Source organism: Cyanistes caeruleus, chromosome 2 (genome assembly GCF_971803275.1).
Source record: "Cyanistes caeruleus chromosome 2, bCyaCae1.hap1.1, whole genome shotgun sequence".
Classification (NCBI taxonomy): Eukaryota; Metazoa; Chordata; class Aves; order Passeriformes; family Paridae; genus Cyanistes; species Cyanistes caeruleus.
In genome coordinates this window covers 107,705,250-107,728,007 of record NC_141702.1, presented here as the reverse complement: position 1 = coordinate 107,728,007, position 22,758 = coordinate 107,705,250, and the positions used below count along the sequence as shown (strand labels likewise).

General features: G+C 37.7%; 1 protein-coding gene across 49 annotated transcripts in view; it reads right to left on the bottom strand.

Annotated features, from left to right (window-relative positions):
* Nucleotides 1-22,758, bottom strand: part of NRXN1 (neurexin 1) — a 671,062-nt gene that overhangs the window by 105,525 nt on the left and 542,779 nt on the right. For all 49 annotated transcript variants that reach the window (XM_086878975.1, XM_086878974.1, XM_023922971.2 and 46 more), the window contains one exon: nucleotides 15,883-16,054. In XM_086878975.1, coding sequence (XP_086735101.1) covers nucleotides 15,883-16,054 — 172 coding nt within the window. The remainder of the gene's footprint in view (nucleotides 1-15,882; nucleotides 16,055-22,758) is intronic.

Sequence of the window (22,758 nt, the reverse complement as noted above, 5' to 3'; positions counted from 1 at the left end):
AAGGTAGCCTTGGGCCTCCAGAAGAGAAAGCCAGTGACTCCAAAGCCAGTCTTAACGCATGTGGATCCTGCACCAGCTGAACCAAGACAACCCTATGCTTTAAGCTCTTGCCCAGGACACACATATGAGAAGATGCTCTGTTTTAAAAGCTAATGAGGGCAAATTTTGGAAGGGCAGTGCAAAGCTGGCAGCTAACTTTCATATAGGACTTAATTTATTGGCTTGATTTTCAGAGCAAATCTGAGTGAAGCACCAGAATGAAAAAACAATCAGTATTGAACTGTTTAAGCATATATGAATTTTCAAGGAAATAGATAATCACTATTCAACTGTCAATATGCTTAATTTTTCATTTTGTTTTGCAAAATTCATTGGCTGATGCAATACCCACAGTGTAGACCTGACATCTACTTTGAAACACTTATGAAATGTTAAATGGGAAAAAGATCAACTTTAGAAAGAAAATAGCTCTGCTAGCACAATTTACACATCTACTTTTTCTCAGGGAACCACTTGACCTTTTAAAACCATACTGAAACCCACCATGTTGAAATTAAATAAGGCTATTATCATCATTCCAGCTTTATGAACTCTTGTAGCTTCTCCAACATGAAGCACTAATGCATTATTAAATATAATGTAATATGCTATTTAAATTATTTTTATTTCTAAATGATAGTACTGAGCAAGTTGAAGCATTAAATAAGCATCTAATTCAAAGCAGATAATACAGTAACAGCTAAAATGGGCAGATGACTTGCTAATAAAATATTAATACATTCCAGTTTAATTAGCATATTTCAAGACAAAATTCAGGCCTCTGAGCAGGATGGACTACATCAGTCCATCAATCTACTGTCCATCATCACCCATGAAAGTACTGGCATGGACTCAATAGATTAGATGGGAAAAGGGAGCTGCCTCCTGTCCTTGCTTTTATTCATATGTTCACAGATTTGCCACTCCTTCTAAAGCAGAACACTAAAACTTAGAAACAAAGTTTCACTGCTTAGGCTGAAGTACATTCAATTAACACTAAAATATGTCTAACTGCCAGGGTGGTGGATTGTTACCACCAATAAAGTACCAGGCTGCTTCAGGATTCTGTCAAGGATTGGAGTTACATCCCATTTTGTTTTCTGCACAGAACACCCGTGGTGCTCACATCCAGAGAGCTACAGCAGATAAGGGAAGTGTACAGGCAGCAGATTATTTTTGACACACTCCTGCAGCATGGCTCATCTCTCCAGCTCAGCTGGAAAAGCTGCATGCAGGCTTACTCCATGGAATGCTCTTTAACTAAAGTCAGCTACTGCAAAAATTACATGCAACAAACTGTGAGCTATCAGATAGAATGGATAAGCAAGCAGTTAACTAAGAATCATTCCTTACAGGAATTTATCAGGATTTATGGATGTATAAATATACAAAACTGAGAAAGATAAATGAGATATTAGGATTTAGGTCATATTTCCAGTATTCCCTTTCTGCTCTTTTGCAAGCACGTTCTCAGTTTGATGCGATAGGACTGACATATTTAAGGCATCACATAGCTGTTGATTAGCACAGTAATGTTTCTGGATGTAGAAATGATACCTGGAAACATTTAATTTTTTCCCCCTATTCTGACTTTAATTCCTGGGAAGTTATTGCTATATCTGCATTATGAACACAGTAGAATGGTTCTTATGTTGATAATACACTCCTAAGACATGGGACTAATGTCAACTGCACATCAAAGGATATGACTATTGACCCACTAAACCAGGTATTCAGCCATGAAACAATTCTTTGGTTAATTTATAACCTATAAGCAGCACAATCAGGACTTCCAGGAAACCACCTTCTCCTGATGTGATGACACACCATGAGGTAAATCTCTCAGAAGTGAAAACCAGAAGGCTCACTGCTGAAATTAATTCCTTCCATGAATTTCTTAGCTCTGCTTACAGCTTTCTAGGAACACCTAAAGAGCACTGTAAGCATCTACTGTTTTTTTTTCTCCTGAAAGCATTTAGACTGTAATCAAGACACTGCATAGTTTTCTTTTTGACAGTATAATCACTTAAGATTGTGCCTCTCCGGGGATCTCGTTACACACACACCAATTTGTTTTCTTCCATAGAACCACAGAACCTACATACAGACTTTGATACCTGTTCCAGACCTTGTTTCAAGGTGCTGCCAAAGGCGGTAAAATCCTCCCCAATTGTTAATGCTTTAGCCTTTTGTGGCCACAAAGCCATTTCCATAAACTCCTTTTCCATAGCCTTGCGTGACGCTTCATACAGAGGAACCTGGAGGATGAGACCCCCACAAGTGTCTCCTTGGAATTCTGTTTCTCCAGGACACTGTCTACATTGCCATAAGCTTTTTAGGGCCACTAGAGAACCCCAGTGGTTGGGGGTGTTCCAGTCAGTGTGTGCCCCTCACTGAGAACCATCAGATGTATGCAATGCTGAGCTTATTACCTCAGGCTGACTAATGAAAAATTGACTATATTCACTGCTCACCACTTGGATGAGGAATATCCACTAACTCTGGTGTTGAAAACGAGGTGTGTGGCTGTGATGTGCAGGCTCCCCAGTGTCACTGCCGCACTGCCCTCTGCAGTGTTGCTCTTCTCTGATTGCAATTTGGCTCTTAAAGGAGGATTTTTACACACAGGATACCCATGAGCACCAGAGAACTTAAAATAAAAGTGGAGAAGGAATGCTGAAACAGTCTGAAACCTCACTGCCCAAATCCTTTATGAGTACCAGATCCTACCACAGCTTTCTGGGACTGACAGTGCAGCCATAACTGAGTTTGTAGTTCAGCTCAGACAAAAACTCACTCGAATTTACATGAGAGAAGCTCCAGGACTGGGACCCTAAAGTGAGATGCTAAAGAATCCTTTGGCAGAAAATTGCTATGAGGCAATTCCGTGCTCTGAAAATGAGAGTATGCTTTCAAGATTTAGCCCTGTACCCAGCTAGTTATATTTTTAGCACCATTTGTTCTTTTGCAAAGGGCATATTTATTATTCTCTCCCTATTGTGAAAACTGTAATTTAAAGAATTTAAACCTCTCTTTTATTAATGCCCATCAGATCTGTAAAACAGGAAAATCAAGATTGTCTTTATATATACTTAACCTTGATGACTGTTTCATTCATTTTTTAATGTCTACTAAACCCAATGCTGCACCAGAAAAACCATTTACTTCCTTAGAAATAGTTCACTGAGGAAAATAAACCATTCACATCTCAATTAAACCAATTTGTAAAAGCATAATTTCACTGCCTTTAATTCAGTTAATTTCTGCATGTAAGGGGCTGAAATTAGGATGTTCTTTACAACATTTAATGCTTCTGATACACTGAATTTCTGCTTCAAATTTATTTGAAATGCTATATACTACACAATCTGCCCCTTTTGAAGCTCAGAGTTCTAGGTTATATAAAACATACAAGTTATTTTTTTGACAGGTAGGATGGACTGAAAAAAAAATAAAACTATCTTAGGTAGGCTTAGCTATACCTTGCTAGGGCCAAGGTAGCTCTTTGAACTCTCCTGGAACACTCTGAACTTAGTTGTGTATGCATGATATAATACAACAGTAGAATTTGTTGCAACTATGGTGCCATTAATATCAAATCCAAAGTATTAAAGAAAAAAAATGATTTTGCCAGCGTGGATGCTGCAGTTGCGAGGTGTTTTTTGTTTGTTTTTTAAACAACAGTGTTTAAGACTTAAGAAATCTGATCATACCACGGGATGAAGAGATGGGTGTAGAGCTTCTCTTCCATGTTCACAGGGCCCAAATGGGAGAAAGAGAGTCTAAAGAATGTTCATGCTCATATGTTCCAGACAGCAATGATTTGTGTCCTTCTGGATACCTGCTTAATGCAGTTCGCTCTCTGGAAAATATATCTAGGGCAGAGCAAGTTGCTGTTTTCCCTGCTGCAGTATGAATTATAGTGACTATTCCTGAATTAGTTAGTTTAATGGAAGTTCTTATCCTGCAGACATAAAGTACTGTACTGCTGTCACACCTCATGCCACCAGTAAAATGTATTGGGGACGCATGCACAAATGTGCCCCAAATAAAAAAATACCTCATCTTCTGAGAGCACCTAAAACACAATAGCACTGCAGAGAAATTAATTTTGTTTTCCATATGATAGATTGTCTGGTTGGAAGGCTCAACACCACATTGATTTGTTCTGTCCTGAGAAAGGCTCCCACTGCAGACTGACTCCAGGCTTGCCCCAGCAGATAATGGAAATAGAGTGCACTGCAGAAGGAGCACGCAGCATTGTACTCTGCTCTTGCATGCTCAACCAGCCACTGGCAGCTTCAGTGGGAGCCTTAGAGCAGACCCACGTGTGTGCTCATCTAGTGAGGCATCTCAGGAAAGGGGCACAGTCAAAAACATACCAACCTAAGTGTTACACAGAAATTATTTCACTGGGGTGAGTGAATTGTTGGTTTGGCTCAGTGAGTGACACATTCTATGAAGTCCTGTGTAATAAGATAGTTGCAAACCCACTAAGGGATGGAAGGAAGGAGAAACAAAGGAATCTGTTCAAATCTCTGCACTGACAACATGGTCCTCTCCCTGTGAAGGAAAAGAAGAATGACAAATTTCTTTTAAATCACTGATGCCATCAGAGATACCAGCATTGTATTGTTAGGGAAACCATGCAGCTAAAATTCCTTGGGGAAGAGTTTGAGTAAATTGTTCTCTTCTTAACTGACAAGATGTTAATCCTCCATTTCTAACTTGCCCTACTAGATTGGGTAAGCATGATGCTACAGGTTACATGGAAAACTTATGTCAAGACAAATGCAAGTTCATAAAAGAACATCTTGAAGAACATTGGCCATATTTTATCTTTTGTAATCTGACTTCTGGGAATTGTTAATAGATAAGGGCTTTCCTGAAGGGGTGAAAGGGACCAGCTGTGACAGATATCCCATGTCTCATTCTTGGGTCTGTTTTCATTCTGATTTTATTCCTTTAACTTGAATTCCTGGAGCTTGTTGTCTCCAGAAATTCCATTTCCACATCACCCTGTGCCTAATTATGGTAAGCAGGTATTGGCCCATCCTCTGCCAAAAGACACAAAAAGAGCACATCTCTGTTTCTTTCAGTATTTTAAAAACATTTTTCTGAATCACTGCTCATTTGACATTTTCTTTCTCCTTCCATTGTGCCACCTTGCTGTATTTAACTGAAAGGTGTTATACCTTCTGTGATCAAGTAATGACAACTGTGCCACACATTTTATCAAGATCTGAATTTAATTACAGGATCTAACAAGCCTAAGAAGGGATGAGCCTTTGTATTTCACCGGGATATCCAAGATGAAAAATAAAGGGGGAAAAAAAAAATCTGTCTGTAGACTCATAGAAGCGTTATTATACTGCATTATCTGACAGAAAGACCTGATAAGCTGTCAAATTAAAAAGCTGATTTGGGAAATTTTACTGAAACCACTTTTTAAAGAGACTTACTGCAGTGCTTTGTTTGGGTATCACCTAGGTTCTTTATTTAAAGGCAGCAGGAGGATGGAATTTCATAATCTCTCAAAGGGCAGAAATGCTTTCTTAAAAAAATAAAAATTCCTTGACTTTGGGTAAGCTGCAACAGAGGCTCACCCAAAGAGAATGGGAAAATAAACTTCTATTTTTGTTAACATCAATCTTTCACATTGACAATAAAATTATACAGAAGGCGAGACCAGGGTGCATGCTGACAAATACATTTAATCATAACCAAAGAGCAGTCAGAGCTGTGTGAAATGAGAAAAACATGCAAAAAATCAGTTGTGCAATTACAAAGGCAAGGTAGCACACTGGCCTAGTTACATCCATCACTTAACTGCTGGTTTGTGTCTCAGTAACTTAGATGAATTTTTCATGTATTTTGATTCCTGTTTCTTCCAGAATAGTTTCTTCCATCTTTACTATGTAGAACTAACTGAACTGAGTTTTAAATAACTTCTTGTCTTATTTTTAGTTCTCCATGCCTACAGTAAAGTAAAGTTCTACATACTTTATGCTGTGGTATAATGCATCCTTTTATTCATATTATAACTGGACGTAATAACATGAATAAGTAGACATCAGTTTCCTACAACAGGAAATCCTCACTGAGGATTTTGTCCAATAAAAAATAACGCAATTTTATCTTCATTTTGGCTAAATATTGGAGACATTATAGAAAAGTTAATCGTAGGAAACGTTTTTTGATTGAGTGATCAGGAGTTGACTTAAATTAATATGAGGGCAACTAAAAATAAGCCTGTAAATCAGATTCTTGATTTAAAAAGAACAAAATTTGATAAGGTGAAGGAAGTCAGATTATGCAATCAGTATAAGCGTTGAATTCAGCCAGGAATGACACTTGGAAATTTTATAAAGTATTTAAAGAATTCATATGTGTGTATATATATATATATATATATAAATTTTTTTGAGTTTGTACCTGCAAGGTTAAAATATATCAGTGAGACCTGCTAGACTGAGCAACCACACTATCACAGGCTATGTTACAGGAGGTTAAAATCTCAGACTTGGTCAGTAAAGAAAGCAATGCCTTTCTGAATTAGAAAAATAAATAAATACTCAAGAAAAATTGCCAGAACTTAATCCCCAAAAAAATCCCAAAGAAAATAAATTAAATTCAAAAGCCAGGGATTCTAAAGTGCTATAAACTAAAGAGATCATAGAGTCAAGGAGAATTACTTTATAGGAAGGCTGATGGTGATCCAAGGGAGCAGAATGAATTGACTAACAGGAATGCGTCTAATGTAGATCTCTACAGCTCAGAAAAAAACAATATAAATATTTTTACTGAACTTGTGTAGCCAGAAAGTGAGAAAGATGATCTTTATCCCAGAACTTAAAAATAAGAAGCCAGGAGGTTTTAAATCCAGCTATCCAATGAGACATGTTATTTCTTGTAGTAGAGAACAGAAAATGTAATAGCTTCACATGAAAAGAATTTAAAAACTACCCAGCTGAAGTATTTAGTCTGACCTTAGCCATACATGTTGCTTTAGAACAAATTTTAAAAGAAATAATTAAAGACATGAACGCAATTGGAAAATGAGATAAAATGCAAAACTTTGCCAAATCATGTTAGGCTAGTTTAACAGCTGTATTCGACAAGCTAACTAATTTTCTAGACAAAGGAAATGAAGTATATCTAATTTATCTGGATTTCAGTAAAGCGTTTCATATGATGTCATGTAGCAAATCATGGATTAACTGTGGAAAAAGTACAGGAGTGTAGAAACTGTAGAGTAAAAAGCTGAATGAAAAAAACCAAAACAACAAAAAAACCCAAAAGATAGCACCGAACAAGGGTTTTTTCTCTCCTCCTTCCTCTATTCCCATGTACAGACTGACATCCTGCTGCTGTGGCTATTGACAGATTCTCAGTTCAAGGGCTTCTTGTCTTGTATCAGCTCAAGGCTCCCATCTTCCCAGGATGCATCTCCTTCCAGCACTGGAGTTGTCTCCTCTCTGCAACTCCCACTTCATTCAGTGTCTTCTTTATCTTCTTGGTGAATCACTCAAACAGATGATAAACAGTCCTTGTTTTGTCGCATTCAGACCCGCCAATGTGTCAACTGTACCATATTCCAGCCCTTATGTTCCCCGCTATTATTAACTATATTTGAAAAATAAAAACCCTCAAGGAATAGTAGGTGGGTCAGATGTACCAAAGCTCTCCACGTATTTTGGGGAACTGATGCCATCTAGTTGAATGAGTGGAAGACCTACGTGTGTTTTAGTCACAGAAATGTGATAAACTCAATGCTGAGTTCTATGTGGAATTAACAAGAGGAATGTCACGGTGAGCTCCCAAACAGCATTGGGCTGTGCAGTAGGAGTTCTCACAGAAGCCACTGCAGACATGACTGCAAGGAAAAACAATGGTTTTCCCCCAGGAAAACTACCTTGGTGGAACTCCCCAGCACCCAAGCTGAGTTCTGCAATAAATCATCTTTTGTATTTTCTTCACTGATGTCACTATAAAGTGCCATCCACACAATAAAATCTGCAGATGACATGAAAGTAGACGTGGTGGCAATGCTGAAGAGGCTGCAGATGTCAGTCAAGAGGAATGGAGCCCTTCAGAATTAACAAAAGTGACACCAAAGCTTCTAAGTGAAAGTGCAGGTCACACACTTAGGATAGAGGACAAGTCACACCACTTCTTGCCCTAAATTGGTATACTCTGATAGACAATTCATGAGGAAAGACATTCAGCTGGTAGTCAGCTGCAGAGTGACACTGGGCTTTCCAATTCTGAGGTATGAAAAAGAAAATTAAGGCCTTAAAATGCAGAATTAGTATCTGCATTACTGTCTTCACATATCCTTGAGGTCCTTGTGTTCTCACTACTGTCCATTTTCAAACACATGTGCAGTTGAAAACCAAATTCAAAACAAAAAAAAAAAACATTGAAGAAAGGTTATTATGAACAGAGAAAGGAGACAACTATTCTGAAAAAGACACGTAAGAACAAAGTGGGATGGACTGGAAAGGGCTTGGACTGAAAGCAAAAGAAAATTTCTCAAGAGTAGAATGTTTCTTCTAAGTTACCCTCTAAAAGAAACAATTTATGCAAAGAAGCAGGCTTGACCCAGTACATTTTAATTTCTGATTTCTTAAGCTCTTCTATCACTAACCTTACTTTTAAATACACATGGAAAAAAAAAAAATTGGGAATGTGAAAAAAAGCCATCCAAACCACTAATCCTTTACAGGGAAAGTGGGCCATTGATTTAAATGTAGTTCCATTAATATTTTATTTAGCATTCTAAACATTCTCAGAACTTGTTTTTTGACTGATAATGAAAATAATCCATGAGCTGTGTAGAGCATTAAATCTTTGTCTTGAACCAGTGCAATCAATTAAAAATATTTTCTCTGAAAATTCAGATTATCTCACCCACATGCATCATCTTTCATAGACCAACTTTACTTTTACTGCTACAGTGCACACCCAGCAGAGTCAGTTGTTTTTTTAACTCTGGGATAAGAATGAAAAATTATTTGTTTGGTTAAAATGTTGTTTAAGCCAATGAAGATTTTGAAAAATCTCTCATTCTAGAAAAAATGCAAATAAATTGCACAAAAACCAATAATTTCTGAATTTCAAAAATGCAAAAGCTTGGGATTATTAAATGCTTTTATTTCAAAATACCTTTTTAGATTTTTATGACTTTCATTTTTGCATTTTGTTTTATCATTGATTGTCAAAGGAAGCATATTTTTTTTAATTCTTCACTAATCTTTTCCTTCTGTAGAAATCTTGAATTTGTCTCTCTTACAGCCTGTATGTATAGTTTCCAACATTTATATTAAAAAAATCAATGGTATTCAATATATAACAAGGCTTAAATGATCATACTTTCATTGAAAATCAATTTATTTACTCCTTTGATTTTCACTAGGTGGGAATCTGTGACCCTGTTCTCCCTAAAATAGAGTCTGATCCATCAAAGAACTCGACCTTTACCACTAAGGCTGGGTAAACTCTTCCTGAATATTTTCACATGGAACTTCATCAAAGACTTTTTGCAAATCAAAAACCCCAAGTATGTTAACTCATTCATATTTATACCCCATTATCTCCTACGAAACCAGAGTAGGTTTAACTATAACAGGTACCAGCAGACCTTCCCAGATGGAGACCTCAGCATAAACAGAACCCCAGGGAGATGTGACTCCATGGACACATGAAAAGCCCTAAATAACACTGATGTGTTTTGCTTTCTAAATCAGGGAGGGTGAGACTTGGTCACAAAACAACAGTTGACTTAGCTGTTATTTTTCCCATTGTCTTCTTACTAATTCCATAGACTAAATATTTTAGACTCACATCTTCCACTTCTAAAGCCTGATTTTATACCTATGGCATAAATTTATACATGAAATGTTTACTTGCACATTCATCTTCTACCTATTCCCAGATGGAGAGCTCCTGAGAAATCCTCACAATTTCTCCAAACACTGTTATCTCCAAAGGAAGTAAAGTCTTATGAGATGTCTGTATTTTGCTGGCACTGCTGGTTTCCCACAGCAGGAAAATCATCCAAACCAGGAGACACGGGGCAGGCTGTGTTTCACAGAAGATTAATTGCTATGAGCTCACATTTCCATTGGACTTCCCTCCTGGGCATAAAGGCAGTTTTTATTTTGCCTTTGGGGACAAGTAAGGAGAGATTCCTCCAGGTCTGCAAGCTTTTGCAATCAGGATTGAGGGATGACAGGTCTGATTGTAGGAGTCAAAACTCTGGCCATAATAAAGGAACACACATAAGAGAGAACCAAGGTGGATTCTTTTATCCAAAGGAGGAACCCAGTGAGGAAAAAAAAAGGTACAGGCAATGTGCTGCTGAACAAATAAATAGCAGTCAGAAGCTTCCATTATTTTCCTGTGAACCAGTCTGAAAGTCCTGTGTCCAAACAGCAGTGGTCAGAGAGGTTTGAAAATTTGCTCTGTGGCACAATGCAAGGCAAACACTGAGTGATCGTTTACTTGTCAGATTCCTACATCACCTTGATCATTATCATTTTGTGGGGATGTGGTAATAACAGGCTGACTGTCCCTTTTATCAGAATTTCAAAAACACATTTGTGAAAGTGCTTGAGATGTCTCCCTACCACCACACACCTGAAAAACATCTTTGATCCTCTTCAGAAGTGGCTGTAGGGGCTTGAATTTGGAAGCTATTTCTAAGCCAATAGTTAGGCAAGTACATGGATCGCTTGGGAAATGCTAATCCATTCCTGGAGAAACAAATGTAGTGACACAAATGTCTCCTGTTTATTTTATAGTCATTCTGAACACACAAAAAACCAAGACAAATGGATGCTATTTACCCTAAATAGGATACATGGTAATAGCTGATTCCTAGCATTTATCTTAAAGTCAGGTGTATCCCATGAAAAGAAGACAGACACTTCTTCCGTTTTCTAGAATACAGGGACCAAGAGTAGCATATAAATGACATGTCCCCTTCCCCAAGCCCTTGGATTTTCTGCATGAACAACCTTCATCCCATAGATCCAGAGAGAGTCCCTAAAGACATGTGTGATCTCAGTTCTTTAATCAAAATCAAACCATCAAAATAACCCCAAACCAACTAACCAAAAAAATACCCCAAATCAAAACCCAGCACAGAATTATTCTATGTTATACCAAAGCCCTTAGAGCTGGTTATTGCCATATTGCAATATTGCAGAGGTACTGGCACTTAGCATAATATCAGTTTGCTCTTCTGCCAGCATCCATCGTCTCTCACACGGGTGCTTCTTTGGTGTGTGTGCTCCATCATGATTTATACCTCCCAACCACAGAGGTACATCTGTTCCATAGTCTGGTAATGCTTTGGACAAGCTTTTTTCTGCAAGCCATGTGAGTGACACGCTCATGCTGTCAGATCCTGGTCTGTCAGACACATCCCTGACATGTCCTGACCCATGGGGAATGTGAGGACAGCTGCAACAAAGTTATGCTTTTCCAAGGCTAAGCAGAGATCTGGGGATGACTGGAAGGGCATCGTTTTAGATGCTTGCCTGCATCAGACAGTATCTTCCAAACTGCTGCAGGGTCCCAGGAATGCTGAGCTTTCTCAGCAGACTGAGCAGCTTTGAAACCCTGGACCCACTTCCCTATATGTAATAGGTCATTTTCTAGATAGAAATTTCTACATCAGTCTGATTTACGGTGGAAGTCATGAAGAGAAAATCCTCACTGGCAAAATGATTAGTTGTGCTGTGTGTTTTAAAAGAATCATCATTGGGCAAACTGCCTTTGACCATAGAGAGAATAAAGTTAGTTTCAGAAAAGTGATTCTGAAATTCTTGCACAATAAGTATTGGTTATTGTGGTTTTAAAATGTCCTCTACCTTGTTTTGATATACTTTCTCTGACTAGTAAAACGTACACATTTCTCTATCAAGGAACAAAAAATTAAGAAAACTGTTTTTCATGATAAATAGATATGATTATGAGTAAGCACTATTATGATAAAGATTTGGGATTTTTTTTCTCCTCACTATTTGATCTTATTTGAAACACATTTTCTTTCAGGTAAGGAAGAAAATGTTTCAAATTAAGTAAAATGCTTTTTTCTCAGATTACCTAAATCCCCTATAGACACTGGGCAATCTTGACATGAAAAGTCAGAACATTTTATTCAGGAAATACTAAAATGAATATTTTGATATTACTAAAACTAATTTCCTTTTTTTTTTTCCTTTTTTTTTTAAGTTTGATCATAATTCTTAGTTCAGTTTGACACAAATTAACAAGTTCTTTGTTTTCTGAATCCTTAGGAAACTTACACTTCAGTGTAGAATTATTACCTAACTGAAGCTACAAGAGCAGCCCCTTCACAGAAGCAGCTGGAGTTGTTATTGTGAAGCATCACCACAAGAGGAGCCAGATCATTGGGAAGGGCAATTAAAACTAGACAATAAAGCAGACAAGATAAACCCCAAGGAAAGGATCTGCATGGAAACGGGGATAGTCTATTGATTAGGAGCTCTGACTGCACAGTCAGCAGCTTTCTCATTCCTGTTTAATATGATCATAAATTAGGCTGCATCCAGATAAGTTAATGTGAATTTACTATCTGAAAAAGAGGTCAAGACGAAATACTAAAGTTCTTTTGGAAGATGCAGAGGGATGGTGTTAATTCAGCAAAGAGACATAACACTGAATTTAGTTAAGACAGATGGAATAAATAAATTAAGTGAAGATATAGGCATCTTAACTATCAAAATCTAGTGTGCCATTCACAGTCACAGGACTACAGACCAGCCACAAACAAAAGAAATGGGAAAAACAGGATCAACATTTAATAAAGGGAAGAAATGGAAATGTACATCCTCATAGCTCTAGCATTTTATTCAGAGAAGTGACAAGAGAGAAACTTCAGAGTAAAAAAATTACTTTGATGGTAGTCTGGAAGAACATACATATGTAAATCTAAACCTCTGTTTCTGAAAATTATCCAGCCATTTCAGGATACTGAAATCTTCACATTTGTCTTGGACTAAAACACATTTTCCTCAACTATATTTCAAAAAATAACCATCCACCTTAACTAGGATAATAATCCTCTACCAGTAACCCTTGCCTCCTTTCCTTTTAGAGCTCTCTTATTTCGCTTCCACTCGGATATAAACTGAAAGTCCATTGGTCCAGAGCAAACTCAGGTCTAGTGGGATCAGGAATGATGTCACAGGAGAGACACACTACATTCAATTCATCTCCCAGGGTCCCTCTTCTGCATTTTATGCAGCTCTTGGGTAAAGCACACAAAGCACCATGGAAGCTCTGTGAAGCATTGCCATGTGACATTTTTGTGCAAGGTAGCAGCTGTTATTGGGCCTTGGGTATCCTTACCCACAGCAGTTACATGGGGCTGGATGAAGGATACACAGACAATGAAACTGGAAAATCCCGAGTCTCTGACCAGAAACTTCTCTCAGAAAATCTTCACCCAGCATTTTAAGACACCAAACACACACAAGCAATGTCTTGTAATCAGGCATCCCAACCTGTGTGTTATTCTGTGATAAACCTTTCCTCATAAAGAAAGACCTGATCAGTTGGTATGCTTTAGACAACCAACTGATTATTTAATTTTATCTTTGAAGAAAAAAAAATTAAATCCAGCATATGTAAGTGTACCACCTTTACTAATTAAGCTGCCTAATCTTGGTTTTATTATTAATTAAAAAAAAAAAAACCCAAACCAAGAAAACTGGCAAACCTGATGGAGCAGCATAGAAAGAGAAGAAAAAGGTGTGGCTAGATTATCTCATTCTGGGAAGAGAGAAGAGATGGAAGGTGAAAAATGGGAGGACAGCAGCCAAAAGCAGTCCTATGGCATACAGAAGACATAAAATATTACTATGGAAAAGTCAAAGAAAATTACAGGCTAAAAGCAGTCTTAGAAGATCCTGCAATAAAACAAGCCAAGGGATTCTGTACTGCAGCTAATGAAGCAACTGAGAATGCCTTGAAATGCAGCCAGCACATAGATTGCTCATGGAAGCTCAAGATCTAATTTTTTGGTTTCCTTTTTCAAAGAAAACATCCAACCTTCTTTCACTCCACCAATCCCATCCCAAGGAAATCACTCTATTTTCTGAATTGATCTTTGTTCAGTATAAACAAGTCCTTTGTGCCACCGGCTTCAAAACTCAGGGCCTCTTTTTGTGCTTGAGCCTGTCCAGGAGCTCCCTGTTCACCCACACAGACCTCCTGGCACATTTTCCTGACTTCCTCTTTGTTGGGATGCATCTTTCCCGAGCTTGGAGGCAGTGAATTCATGTTCATCGTTTAGGTAAACACCAAAAGAAACAAAAAAAAACACCTCAAGCCTATTTTCCCTTTGTTCTGAATAGGTCTGGAACACAAACAATGACAAGTCCTCCCCAGCTCACACCTCATTTCAGCAACCATTTATCAAACACTGCAAAATTAGAAAGCCAGGGGGCCACAGGGGAAACAAGAATATCTGAAATATCACTGAGCATATTTCATTCAGTATCCCCCTTTCCCTCAAGAGTTTATCACCTCTCATAGATGTGTCTTAGAAACCACTGATGGCTCTAATTGCCAGAGCTGTCATTCATTCCTAGCATATTAGCACACAGGTGGGTTTTTTTAAAGACTTCTATACATAGTTTCTTTCCCAATACATACTTTCAGGGTTTCATTTATTCTGAATTATTTCCAAGAAATTTTCTGAGGGGTTATATTTCACATGTGGATTTTTTAAAAATTATTTTTATTTTTTAAAAAGTAAAGTAAATAGCTGGACTACAACTGAAATGGCAACAACAATAACAAAAAAACCCATCCAATACTAATAATTAGTCCATGGAATGGTTTATGCATTCCTTACTAGTGAAGCACACCCTCCTGCTGAACTCCACTACCAAAAATGAAGACTTTTCTACTTTTAAACTGATAAATCAGAGCTGTCATTTACACAATAGGCATTCTGGTTTGCATATTTGCCTTCATTTATACCTCTAGATTTGCTGCCTTTTGCTTAATATAAACACACAGAGCAACTGTTAGGAGATAACATGCAGATGCACAAGTCACCATTAATGGCTCAGTAGTCCTACTCAATAAGGAAGGGACTGCATATCTGAAAAGCCTGTTGCCTTTAAAAATTATTCAAATTAGTGGCCTAGTAATCCTCAGCGCATGGCATTTGCATAAAATTAAATATGGGCCTTCTCAAGGCAGCTCTGCTGTCATACTAGTGGTCCTCTTCACATCACCAGCATCATCTGCATAAATAATATCCTGCAGTTTGCATTTGGAGCTAAGGCACCTCAGTTTGGGTGGTTTGCAGTACAATTGTTAGCTGTGACGCCACTTGGTTTGTGTCTGCTGGAAGACTTCTGCTAAATTCGTAAGCTCAGATTGCTGTAATCTTGTAATCAGAAGAACACAGACAACCTTTTCCTCAGTAAATGTTTCGCCCCATCACTTGGGGATAGACTTGTGAGTCACTTTAAACTGTAGCTTTTGTCAAAGCCTTTTTTTTTTTCCCCCGCCTAAACCAAAAATGCAATAAAAACAAATTATAGCAAGAAACAAAACTACTACTTCATGCCTCGATAACTACATTTATCCACTTCCAGTAATAACTTGAATTTGGGCTTTTAAACTCAGGAAATGCCATCATCATAAACCGTATTGCTCAGGATTCTTTTAACTACCTCTGTAGCTACTAAAACACTTCAAAGGAGCTGATATTACATTAGGAGAGGAGCAAAACCAGGCAAACTCCAGGCACCCCCCACCCTCTCAGTGCCAGGTGTTTGTGTGAGCCCTTACCTGCTGGGTAACGCTCGATGACGGGCCAGTTGTCCACCTGCAGGGTGGCATTGCCACCGCTCCTTGTGAAGCGAACCACGTGGTACTTCCCATCGTTAATGATGGCGTTCATCTCTTCGATGGCGATGTCGTCCGTCCCAACATTAAATTTAACTCCAATTTTTCCCTGGTGCTGCACAGTCGGGGGGGAAAAAAATAAAATAAAAAATAAAAATAAAAAAAAAAAAAAGGAAGAACAGAAAGAACTAATTAAGAGCTGTTTTAGAAGAAATTGAGACAGTGTGTCTCAACACACTGTGTGATTTGTAACAACAGCTTCCCTCCTCAGATGTAACTTCTGAAAGTTTGCGTGTGGTGGTGACAAACCTGACAGCTTAGGAAGTCTGGGACATGCTTTTGAAGGATAATTGATATTCCAAATGAGTTGCTTCACCAAACTGAGCTCTCTCCTTTTACAAGAGATTCAGATCAAGATGAGGACAGGGGAAGATGGAGGAAAGCTTAAGGTTTCTGTCTTTGTCCTCTCCCTCACCTCCATGAGGATTAAACAAAAATTTTCCTTTTAGTCTTTCAAAACAGAAAGCCTTGTAATGTCACTTGGAAAAGATACAATAATTTTCTGGCCATAAAAGCCAAGTATCAACCCTGTTTTTCCTTTTTTCAACCCTCATTCATACTTAGAGTCTTCATAACTGATACCAAAGAAGGAGATTTATATTTTTTCTCTTTGAGAGATTTTTGGCATCACATTGTAGTGATTTGGAATCATTAAGCCAAGATCACACTGGCTGATTAACAAGGACTTCCCTGTTCAGAGCCAGAGAGCAGGAAAAGGCATTTGCTGACACAGGGACATGGTATTGTTCTCACTAAGGCCAGAGACTCTTTTTCTTTTGCTGGGACTTCCCCATAAACTCCTGTGTTTGAGTGCTCTTAGGGCTAAGGGGACTTCCCATGCGCACCAATACCTGGCACCAAGGCAGTAGATTTTCCAAATGACTGTCATTTGGCATGTTTTCATTTTTATTGACTTTTAATTTTCAAAATGTTCACTCTAATGGGACATCTGCACTTTAATAAAGTCTTTTAATGTCTATTAAAGTTAACTGAAGGGCTTTATATTTTTTTTTTTTTCTCCTATAAAAGCAATTCTACTCTTCAATAAAGGTAGAGAGAAAAAAAGAAAAGCACTGCACAATATGAGATTAGGGAGTTATTCATCATAATTGCTAATTCTACATGAAATTGCATGTTCTTGGAACTGGTATATCCCTCTTTAAAGTTAAAAAATTTCATTAAGTTTTTACATGACCAGATGACACACAATGAAATACTTTATTTTGCATGTCTTGGTCATTCACATCAAATCTTCCAGAAGCAGTTCCACATCTCTAGCAGAGCTCTTGTGCCTGCTCTTTGTCTTACTACCCTAGCACTGCTTCCTGCAATAAGTGTATTCTGCACCTCCTTGTCTCCGTAAGTCCTCCAAGCAAAGAACTCAAGGGTTTGTCCACTTTATTTTATTCTCTTTTTAAACATCTGGCTTTGTTTTCCAGCAGTGCTTGCAGTTACACACAGCTGAGCAGCTGCTGAACACCTCTGCAGTTCCTCACCATTTTGGCATGACGCTATCAGCTCCTCAGCTACCATCTTTCTTGAAACATCTAAAGGAGTCTTCCCTGATGAGATCTGCAAAATGAGTCTGAAAAATATTTTTTGTTGCCTCAGTTGATTGAAAAATGTTCTAAACATTCCTCTTTTTTTTTTTTTTTTCCCTCGTGGATTGTTTTAATATTTCTCCATTTGCAGGTCCTACTTCTCGTCTATAGAGTGTCAATAAGGGATCCACCTTATCCAATTCATACTCATCTTCTTTTGCCTCTGGTGTGAGTTGCATAGCAATTTCCCAATTTTCTTGGAAAGGTAACTGCAGCTCTTCTTAATTTCAGCTGCTTCAACTAGACTCAGAATAAATTTCACCCATTTTTTTTCCCATGGATGCAGTAGCTTATTTGTTTCACCTGTTTCATTCATATGCTTAGTCTCTTAAAACAGAAATATAAACAAAGAAATGTAACATTGTCCTCCTTTAAAGCAATCTCCTCTTTTACTAATTTTTGAAATGCAGAAAACCAGCATGTAATGATAATGGTGTATGCAACTTTTCATAGTACTTTCAATAAATCAAAGGCTCTGAGGATTAAATAAAGCTCCCTAATTTTAGTGTGATTCATAATTATACTATTCATACTCTACATTTTACATACCAGTTTTCTTATTTGCTATATATATGCATATACATATATTATTTTAGATGTTTTATGAAATGACAAAGGAAACAAAACAACTTTAAAGTGAATAGAAGAGGTGGGGGTAAAAAGAAGTGGCATACACGGCACATATATCAGCACTTTTTCCAAAGTTAGAGCATGTGGGGCTGCAGCCAAGTTACCATTTGCAAATTGCCAGGTATTGCAAGTGAAATGAATGCTCTGTAGATTTGAAAGCAGAATTTCTGCCTTCCTTTATAGATAAACACCTAGTGAAAAAAACCCCAAGTTTTCCTGACTTCCTTACGTTTGTACAGAAATACTGTGCACAGACACAAAGCAGGCAGATGCAAGAGCAAATATCACTCTAAAAGCTGGTAACATATTACAGTGATTCTTTTATTTTTACTGGTAATGTATTTGTGTATCTGAAACCACAAGAAACTCCATTTTTAAAGGATACACTTATTTTTTTTCCACACTACTCCAGCACCTGTGGTCATCTCTGTAACACCTCCATAAAACAAGGATGCAAATCTGTGTTTCAAATTGAAGCCTTCCTGATTATTATATCCAAATTTAAGTTAGACTTGTGGATATCATGCCAAACTTTACATGAATTACAACCCCATTGTGCACAGCCCTTTAGAACCACAAAACAAAACATGATGCTGCAATAAGCACTTTTCTATGCAGGTAGGGGGTTTTCTAAGCCTTTGCATTATCATGCAGGAATTTGACTCATTGCACCCCACTGCAAGATAACATTACTTTTCATTTGTCTTTGTCACATTATTTTTTGTCTGTCTTGGGTTAAGACCTGTGTGCACACAGAATTACCATGGATCAGCTGACATACAGTAACCTGTAGAGATAACTTGATCTCAGCCCTCAGCCTTGTTATATTCCATCTAGTGGGCCTGTAACCTTTTAGAAAGAGCTGGTTTATATTTTCTCCTTTTTCTTTTTTTTTTTTTTAGCAATATGGTAGTGCAGAAAGGAAAGATACTGATAAAACTGAAGCATACTAAATTACTATTTTCACTTTGCCAGCCTCAATTGCATAGTAAAGTGATAGAAATTTTCCTTTATCACTTGTTCATTCAAAATAAACTTAGAAGTCATCCTTTCTGTCAGAAACAGCCTCAGACAGATGCTGAGTGAGAGGTTCCCTCTTCAGCACCCTGCTGATGGGCACTATGGAAATGTCTGTGTATCATTAAATACTGCAATAATTCAACTGCTGTTGAATGGTGCTCTCTCTGTCAATGATCCAAAACAGTACAGGCTCACATTCCCACATGCAAAGTTGTTTTTTGCCCACAAGCAAAGATGATCATATCAGAGCTCCCCTGGTAAAAATCAGCTCTCTACACAGAGCCCATAGAAGTCCACTGCACTGTTTATGGTTCTCAGCTTGTGTTTTCCTTTTCTCAGTCTCATCCAGTTGGGAGACAACATAATAATGGAATCAATTCCTTTTCCTACTGTGCCTTTATCTATTCCAAACTGCTAAGGCCACAATAACAGAGCGTAGTCATGCAGGAGGTGGGAGAGTTTCCAAGGAAGGCCAAAAGAGAGGAGGCATGCATTTCAAGAAGTTGCTTAAACATTGTGTCTATGGAAATTATTTTGAACCTCAGATCCAAAGGTGGTATGACTATTGCTAAATCCACCACCACTGCTCCCTGAGGCAATGCAGCACAGGGACCTCGGATTCATCTACAGACAGCCCGTGATGCTCTCAGCCCCAGCCAGAAACTCTCCAGAAACACCAAGCTTATGGTTTGGAGGTGCTTTGGCCACATAGCTGTCCTGTTTCTGAGGCCAGGGTAGCTTTGATTTCTGCAATAGGAAGATAAGTTAATTTGTTGTTGGCCTGTACATGACTGCAACGTGCAATGTAGGCTTTGTGTATAGCTTACATTCTGCTGTCCAAGCTCACAGGCTAAGGAGAAATATGTTAATGGCTTCAAAGCAGTTGGATAAAACTGTGAGATAGCTCCAATTCTATGCTACTAATATGCTCTGAAACTCTGGGAGCTTTGATTGCTCCAGTAGTATAGGATGTGTATGTGTACCTGTGTACATACCAGTCACTTCAAAATGTTTTGTCTTCAAAAGCTCTGGCAGCAACTGCTGTAATCTAGAAACTCCAGTGGAGTATTTTCAAGCCTGCTTTATGAATTGTGTACTCTAAATACTTAACAGACTTCTGATGAGGCACCAGGAATGCTGATGAACCCAAGAACCAAGCAAGAAAGGTGGAATGCAAATCAAGCCAGCAGCTGACATTGCAATTTGTTCCCTCTTGGACTCCAGTTCAGTCCTACCAATCTGCCAAAAGGCAGCAAAACCCATGCTAGTATTATTATATATTATATATATAATAATATAATATATAATATAAAATATAGTATATTATATACATATATATACACTCAAACATGTTATATATTTCCTATAACATCAGCAACACTTTGCTGCTCTCTGTAGCAGTAACTCTGGAATTAGCCAGACGTGAGTGCATGCAAACTTGGCACAACAGTAGTTTTAGAACAGACTGCAGACAACCTAAGCTCATAATACTTACAACCTTTAGCCACTTCCAAGGAAAAGCAATAACACTGGGACTCCCACAGGTGGACAAATTGAGAAGAAGAAATTCAAGTGTGCCAGCTTGCATTTGATATCAACAGCCCCTGAGGCACCACGGTCTGGTGAATGTAGTAACAAAGTCTGAGAACTAACTGAAGGTTTACTTTGATTTTATTGAAGCATTTCTTGAGTTTTATTAAGAGTGAGATCATTTTAATTGAAATGCAATCAGAGGTTAATATTCTATATGATAGAAATCTGTGCAAAATAATTAAAATAATCTCTGGGTTTCTCAATCCTGAAAGGAGATGAATATTTTAAAATAATACTGCTTGCTTCAGAAGTGAGTGATACATGACAGAAGACACACTTGAACTCCAAGATTAATGGAATAACTATATATATATTTTAGTCTAATAAGCCATCATTATTTCTTATTACCATCTTCCAGAGGAAATGCTTCCTGGAAAAGACACAGAAAATATAAACCATCTGGGAAGAGTTCTTTGAATGCATACATCTCTTATATTTGACATAGAAATTTTCTGAATATTGAGTTTTAAATTCATTCTCTTGGGTTTTACTTCATTAACCTAACATATATTTTTTTTATTGCTTTTCTCTATGAGAAGTGGCAAAATATCCAACATATTTTTCCAACATTAACCTTTTTTTTTTTCCCCTTCTTAGGGGAAAACTAAAACTGCAAGTCAAGACACCACAGAAACAGGCATTCTCCTGTCATACCTCATCTTTGTACTTACAGTCAGATTTTGTGCCCTTTCATAAATTAAGAAAGGTATTTCAGAAAGGCTTTCAATGTATCAGTGCTTGACATACTGCAGAAAATCCAGGTATCAGAATGCTGGTAAGAAAAGTCACTTCTCAGAGGTTGGCACATCAAGCAATGAAAGCATTATTTCTGCTGATGGCTGATAGGATACATCCACCTGGTACTCAGTCTTTTGGCATCTGACAAGTGGGAAACTATTTGGTTTTTCTTTCTTTTCCCAAAAGCTGGAAATGCATAACTAGTGTGTAAAAGCAAAGGAAACAGAACAAACCAACCAAACTTTCCTTTTTTCTGGTTTCCTGGTGAGGACACTAAGCTATTTCCAGTGTTCCCTCTTTCAGATTCTCACCATTTACTTGCACCATTTATTTTTCCAATATTTGTTTATTTATTACTCTAATTCACATCTTTATAGACCTTAGGTTATGAGGGAAAAAAAAAAAAAAAACCTCTTAACAAAAAAAATCCCAAAAAATCAAAGAAAAATAATAAAAAATAATAAAAAAACCCCAACACTTTTCATTTTAATCCAAGATACCAGTTCTGATAACTGTACAGAAAAGGTTAAAACCCAAAGCCTTGCAAGATACTGCTGGTAGACCAAGAGAAAGAACTGGAAATCATGTTAAATCATCTCTGGGCTTGAGTGGTGGCTGGAATCCAAACATGGCCCTTGGATTCCTGTGACAAGAGCAGTCAAATCTACACTACCCATTTACACACACCCATTGGAAATGCACTCCTGGCAACAAAATGCTGCCTTACACTGTGTTATGCCACTGTTCAGATTATTCACAGAGGAAAAATGTCTGCAGAGCTGGAAATGTTACCAGTATTTCCTGCAGCACCTGTGCATGCTCACCTAAGCGCAAACAATTTTTCACCTACGCCAAGATTCTTCCAGAGACAGTACAAAGCACTTGAAAAACAAATTGATAATCATAAATATACAGCAAAAAATATTTTTTTTCCTCCTCTAGTTTTGGGATCTTCAATTAGTTGTCTCCTGAATTTTGTAAAAGAGACATGGAGGGAAAATTTGCATCATATTTTACCTTCCTGTTTTACTCTGAAATTCTGTAAGATCCTTTAATAAACCTTTACATTACTCCAATTCCATGCCATTAAGTTATCTAGGTTTTCTAAATCGATACAGAAATAATAAAAATTCATTGCTCACCAGATGTCCCTGGCTGACATATAAGAAACAGCACT